General features: G+C 39.0%; 1 protein-coding gene across 1 annotated transcript; it reads right to left on the bottom strand.

The window, feature by feature from the left end:
- Positions 1-404: 404 nt before the first annotated feature.
- On the bottom strand, positions 405-4832 carry LOC122044055 (solute carrier family 35 member F1-like). The gene is made up of 10 exons (XM_042604598.1): positions 4781-4832; positions 4664-4700; positions 4134-4393; positions 3328-3404; positions 1693-1775; positions 1384-1435; positions 1147-1215; positions 916-1002; positions 776-837; positions 405-694 (listed from the first exon to the last, which is right to left on the bottom strand). Exons 1-10 carry the CDS (start codon positions 4830-4832, stop codon positions 613-615), a joined length of 861 nt encoding a protein of 286 aa, XP_042460532.1. The 3' UTR covers positions 405-612.
- Positions 4833-7053: the final 2221 nt, after the last annotated feature.

The following is a 7053-nucleotide window of genomic DNA, read 5'->3' as shown; positions in this document are numbered from 1 at the left end:
TCTTAGGATATTCTCTTTCGTGGGAGAATAAAAAATGAGCAATTATATAAATAATATAATTAATTAATATGATATTAATTTGTAACGATATTGAATAAATCTCGTAAAATATGCATTTTAACTTGTTTAAAGTCGATGCAACGGAGTAATACTATAGATAAAAAAAATAAAATTTATTATAAATAAAAATTAGTAGCATCTAAAATTTATTTAAAATTGGGCACTTATAGAACCCGTAGTCGATGTTATTTTTTATTTAAAGCTTTGAATGACTGATTATTATTTTTTTTTTGGCTTTGCAAAACTTTATCATGAGAAATTAAAGTATGATCAGATTCATAAGATCAATATCTATCTTTTTTTTACTTTCAGTTAAATGAATTATTTATGTTTGACAACCAAGAAGAACAAGAACAAGATGGTACTTAAAATAGACAAACACTCAACTGATCACGATTTGTGTTCTGATCATGCTGTGCTTTTGTATGTTCCATCAAAAAATCATTCAAACAACCGCGCATCGTTTAATCGAATAAGCAATTCCCCGCGGATTTGCTTCGATATCTATGGTAGCAAACTCGTGATAGATTAAGCTTGAGGATTGGCAGAGCCTCAACAGCTGTTCAGATTCACATTACGGTCCCCTGCAGCCTCATTGTCCTTTGCAACCTCAGAACTCTTATCCTCCCTGCTCCTGCACAAATCGACGAGAAAGGTTGCTCATTCAATCTTCTACGACAGAGCGATGAAGAACTCAATGACGACTAAGAAATACCACGAATAAACCATGAGCCCAATCGTGACACCTGCAAAAGCTATGAAGTACATCCAGTCCACCTGCAAGGAACCAAAAGAGATTTATCTCTAGCCTTTAGCTTTTACGATTCAATCTTTTGCCGCGGCAAAGTGACTAACCTTCTGGTGGTAGGCACAGATTCGGATTAGAACAGCCCACATGTCTGAGGTCAGTAGTGAAAGGTTGAGCATTGTGGCTCCACATATCTGAATGATGATGAAACAAATTAAACAGATGTTTTTATATCCAAATAGTAGCTCGATAAACAGACACCTTTTTAGTTTTGTATCTTGAACTATCTATTCAACAATAAGTAACAAATCATAAATCCATTAGCATATCGAGCCTACCTTGAGAATTATAGGGACAGTAGAATAAAATAAGAACATTGCCAATGCAAACCCAAGAAATGGTAGTACCTGAAATACATATTCAGAAAATTAAATTAGGGACTATGACAGTGCTATTGTCTATCTTGATGGTTATTGCATAATATTTTTGTTTTAGCTCACAACTGCAGTTCTTGTTGTGTATTAAGCTTTAAGTGCATGCATGTATGGTTGCACAAACATAAAGAATAGACTTACTGCTCCAGCCGTCCAATTGACATTTTGAAGCTCATTCCGCTCGAGAATGGCTCTATGAATAATTGAGGAAAAAAAATTAAACAAACAATCGATGTTCCAAACCAATAAGAGAACAAAACTGGTTTAATCAAAGGTCTAATATGTGTTTTGCATTTGATTACTTGAGAAATTCATTTACTATCTTTTGCTATTTAAACACTCCTTGTGGTAAATAGTTATCTATTATTTTATCAGACTTCATCAAAGTAAGGAGGAAGCTTGCTATTTAAAGTTTGCAATATATGTCCATCGCAAAATGAACAAGGATACATTTGAATAGCACTGACAACAGCTCCAAATGCTCCAAGCATTGCCATCAATTCGATTCTAGTTGACCTCTTTATGATGAATTCCTGATCATTTGCAAAAAACAAGATGAAAAGAATTTCCTTAGTTGAGAATGAATCACTTTTGTTAAAGTTTGTGTTGAAGCAAGAAAGATATGCAAGGCTAGACAGAGTTTATAAAACAGGAAGAAAACATAAAAGATGCTATAGACAGAAAAGACTATAAGGGAAAATGAAAAAACAATCTTCTTCAGTGAATAGATTATGTCCTTCGATGATCTCGGTATTTCTCACCCAAGGTTATGCTGTCATGATTCATGAGATTCCTCAGATTACTGAACAACAATAAAGAGTTGTGCAGCTCCTGGGAAGAACAATTTACAATTACTTAATAAACAACCATATGGAGTTTTATCTAATCTGATCACATGTCAAGATTATTAATGGCTGAAAAATGTAAATGCATCTCCCAGTGTTCTTACAAATAATATAAAAAATAAAAAGAAGCAAACAACTATCCCAAAAGTTTAAGATGTCAGGAAATGGCTCGACCCAGTATTGTATTGTTCATATTCCCCTTGAGTTTTGGACAAACAAACTGAACCGATTGAAGTAATAACCAAAACTGTCTTGCATCGTTTGAATTTTGAACATACGACCCTGATTTTATCATAACTTCAATTCTGGTCTAATACCATATTAAGTTCAATTAGATTTACTATGACCAAAAAACTAAGCTATCAGAAATGATTTTATTTTTCTGGTCTCAGATGTAAGAACAATAATGAATGGGAGCCTTGGGCAATGGTAAAAGCTACTGCCATGTGCCCTTGAGGTCACGGGTTTGAGTCACGAAATAACTTCTTGCAAAATGCAAGATAAGACTATGTAGAATAGACACAATGTTGCGACACTTCCTAGGACCCGCATTGGTGGAAACTTTGTGCACTAAATTACCCTTTTAGATGTAAGAACAATAATCGAAGCATCAAATTCAAATGCCATTCCTCTCAAACCAAGCTTCACCAAAAGCAAAGCATAGTAGAATACATAGGGAAACAGACGATGAGAGGTTTTGAGCTCATAATGTTAGCTCCAATATCATGTTTAGTCAAGTGGATAAATAAATACCTAAATGCTTAAGCTATCAGGAAAGGCCCAATCCATGGTCTTAAATCCTTGACAAAAAGAGAAAGTGGTAAAACAAGGAGATTCCTTGCAATCTTTCTGCACAAAACCACATGGTTGCACAAACACAGATGCTCGTGCATTAGTATCAATGAGATCCTACTAGAGACTACGAACCAAAGATCTCTATTTTTTTTCTTCCAATTAATCATACTTTTATACGTCTTTTCTTCTTACACACCACTCAACATATCAACAGGATAGAAGAAGTCCCTGCCTTAGAAAATCAATACCTAAAGACTTACATTAAACAGAAAGTAGTTGAATTATCAGATTATTGACTTCACTAGACATGTTTTATGAAAGAGGGAAAAACAATCATTTAATATGCCATTATTTCCTTGAGAGTACAAATAGAAACAAAATAAAGTAAAAACTATAAAATTATTAGATAAAAATATAGTGGCGGGTATGAGGAAGTGAAGCACACCTCACTAACGTTGCTAACTGCATAGAGTGTAGAGCCAGCAAAGACTAACAAATCACCTTTCACAGGATTTGGTCCTCCTATAACAATGAAATAGGAAAAGGAGAAAGGGTAAGTCAATTAATCAAAATGCTGCACAAATTCCACATAGTTGCTGGATTATCCTCCAAGATAAAAGGTGCCTATAAAGATTGATCAGATGTTCACATTGCGTGAACTATAAAGATTTGAAAAGGCATCAGAAATTAAATTCTCTTATTTTTGTTATTTCCGAAGGAAATAGAATGAATGAACACTGATCTAATTTCATTGACATTATAAGTGCCCATGCTCCAATTGAATGTGATTACTAATATAATTTCTTTGGTATTATGAGTGCCGACAGACATGTAATGGATCAAACAAATTCCCCTCAGTTCATTAACTTGTTATTAAACTTGAGACTATTTTCTAATAGCACAAGTTTGGCTGCAAAACTAGTAAATGAATTAAAAATTGACTTAAAACAATAATGCTGAATGGGTATATCATTCATCTTTCTTCTGCCTTCATCAAATTAATTTGATGGATTGATTGGATTTGGCCACTTCGGTAATTTTATTTTGGAACAAAATTGCTTCATGTACCTATTCAAATGGGTTATAGTGTGTGTCAAGTAAGCCAAATCAAACTTAAACAATCCTGGATGGTGCATTTATTGAAACTATAGTACAATCACCATAACAATATAAAAGTATTTGTCAAAGACATTGGTAGTAACAGAGAAATTAAAAAACAGAATTGTACCACTTCAATAAATATCAACTGACCCTGTGCACGGTCACTAGCGTGAACATCGGAAAATACTACCATAACAAGGCCAGCAACACAAATAGCAACACCAGCAAACTTCCTGAATCCATACTTTGTACCCAGAAACAGCCAAGTGAAAAGTATAACACATGGAATTGACCAACAATCCAGGAGCATGACACTTGTCAAAGACGTGTACTGGTAAGACAAGACAACTACAACAAAAAAAGAAGTCAATGAATCAAGTTTAACAGGTAAGGAGCAGTAGTAACCCAAACTTTAAGAAGAAAAAAATATTGTAAATTGCATAGATATATAAGTACAACTAGCAAACACTAATATAAGACTAGATGAAATTGGAAATTTAATTCAGCTAAATGGCATGAGATACATCAATTATAGTTTTTTATTAGTGAGGTCCAATGGTATATGTTCCTGTTTGAAAGTGGGGAAGATGATGCGCTAGTTAGGTGGCTCTGAAGACGTTGATGATGTGGACGAACCTGCGCAGCAAAAACAAGAATTGGGAGAAGAAAGTGTTAGTCACCAGACAAGGGAGAAGTCTCGGCGCAGGCACTCCAACGCTGTCAGAACAATAGCCGAGCGAAATGAAGAAGAAGATGAATAGTAGAATAATAATGTGGATGTGTGCGTGCGCACATACCTGCACCTGTAGGAGGAGACCCCTTATATATTGCTAATTTTCCTCTGTGCATGGATATCAATGCATTTCTGAAAAAGAACCGGCTATTCTGACATTCTGACAACTTTTCCGAAATAAACTCATCATTTCTGTGTATTGCAGGGTAGAAGCTTCCTCCGTATAGCGTGCACAAGGGATACTTCTTTATTCTTTGACAACGGTTACACAAAACGTCAAAAGGAATATTAGGTTGTTGGGTTGATGGGTCATTAATGCGCTTTTGGTGATAAAGGTCGAATCTAATTTGCGACGAGGAGTCCGATCGGCTAAAGAGCACTGACTAGTTTGAGGACTCAACCTCTTAAAGATTGGATATCCACTCGGACGGGAGTTCGGTGGCAAGGTGCGATAGGCTAAAGAGCGTTGGACATCTCAGTACTGGCCTCTTGAAAGCTCGGTATCTGCTCGGACCGAACAAGGAGTCCGGCCGACTAGAGGTCTGCTCAGATATGGGGCCCGATTGAACCGGCACGGGATTTCATCTGGCTAGGGGGGACTCGGTGTCCGACCAGACCAAATGTCCGATCGATTGGACTACTCGACGAAACTGTGCGACAATACCGACCCCTTTGACTTTGACAGCCATATCATCCGGTCTTCTTGACTTCGACCCCAATTTCGGGGGCCTTACCTACCCCTTTAAGTCTAGTCGAAGGAGGCTGCAAACTCGACTAACTAGACACTCATGTCTTTTTGTGTTTCTCAGCCTTCAAATTTTTCCTAGGCGTTATGTTAATGTGTGTACACCAATTCATGTGAGTAGTGCTTAAACGACTACTGACTCGAGCAAGCATTACCTCGACCAATCGAAAGGTTTTCGCCTTGGTGTATTAGCACAACGCTTGACTTGATTATCTTCCGTTCGGCACTATTTTGCGACAACTTGTTTAGGTAATATTAGTCAAGTGACCGTACGACCGAATGGACGAAATGCACGGGGAAAATTGCTTATAACTTGGCCGATCAGCCTAAGAGTCTAGAAATTGGGCGCAAGATCAAGCTCGCTTATAACTCGGTCGATCGACACGAGAGTTTGAGACTTAAGCGCAAGAGCACACTCGCTTATAACTCGTCCGAGCGGCAAGAGAGCCAGGAACTTGGGCGCGAGAGCAAACTCGCTTATAACTCGATCGAGCAACACTAGAGTCTGGAACTTGGGCGCGAAAGCATGCTCGCTTATAACTCGGCCGATCGACATAAGAGTCTGGGACTTAGGCACGAGAGCAAGCTCACTTATAACTCGGTTGAGCAGCGCGAGAGTCGGGGACTTGAGCGTGACAGCAAGCTCGCTTATAACTCGGTCGAATGGCACGAGAGTCTGGAGCTTGGGCACAAGGGCAAGCTCGCTTATAACGCGGTTTATCGGCACGAGAGTTTGGGATTAGACACGAGAGCAAACTCGCTTATAATTAGTCCGAGCGACAAGATAGTCATGAACATGGACTCGAGAGCAAGCTCACTTATAACTCAACTGAGTGGCACTAGAAATTGGAACTTGGGCACGAGAGCAAGCTTCGGCAGAGCGACATGAGAGTCTGGAACTTGGGCGGGAAAGCAAGCTCGCTTATAACTCAATCGAACGATACGAGAGTCTAGAACTTGGGCGTGAGAGCAATCTCGCTTATAACTCGGCCAATCGACACTAAAGTTTAGGACTTAGGCATGAGAGCAAGCTCGCTTATAATTTATATGAGCAAGAAGAGAGACAGGAGCTTGGGCACAAGAGCAAGAGCAAGCTCGTTTATAACTCGGTCGAGCGATACTAAAGTTTAGAACTTGGGCACGAGAGCAAGCTCACTTATAACTCGATCGAGCGGCACGAGAGTCTAAAACTTGGGCTGAGAGCAAGCTCACTTATAACCCGACCGAGCGGCGAGAGTTTAAAACTTGGGCGCGAGTAAGCTCGTTATAACTCGGTAGAGCGCACGAGTTTGGAACTTGGGCACGAGAGCAAGCTGGCTTATAACTCGATCGATCGGCATGCACGGTGCAAGCTCGTTTATAATTCGGCCAATGCTGCACGAGAGTCTGGAACTTGGACGCCGGAGCAAGCTGGTTATAACTCGGCCAAGCGGCACGAGAGTCTGGAACTTGGGCACGAGAGCAAGGTCGCTTATAACTCAGCCGAGCGGCACGAGAGTCTAAAACTTGGGCTGAGAGCAAGCTCACTTATAACTTAGTCAAGCGACACGGGAATCTGGAACTTGGGCGCGAGAGTAAGTTTGCTTATAACT

The sequence above is a fragment of the Zingiber officinale genome, chromosome 2A (genome assembly GCF_018446385.1).
Source record: "Zingiber officinale cultivar Zhangliang chromosome 2A, Zo_v1.1, whole genome shotgun sequence".
NCBI lineage: Eukaryota > Viridiplantae > Streptophyta > Magnoliopsida > Zingiberales > Zingiberaceae > Zingiber > Zingiber officinale.
The sequence above is the reverse complement of the archived record's forward strand: the minus strand, read 5'-3'. Positions and strand labels throughout refer to the sequence as shown.

Bases quoted from the DNA above. Each gene is read 5' to 3' on its own strand.
- LOC122044055 (XM_042604598.1), bottom strand. From the start codon at position 4,832: ATGCACAGAGGAAAATTAGCAATATATAAGGGGTCTCCTCCTACAGGT. The intron at 1,436-1,692 runs GTATCCTTGTTC...AATTATTCATAG, and splicing joins GTTGTCAGTGCTATTCAAAT to AGCCATTCTCGAGCGGAATG. The intron at 838-915 runs GTTAGTCACTTT...GGTTCCTTGCAG, and splicing joins TCTGTGCCTACCACCAGAAG to GTGGACTGGATGTACTTCAT.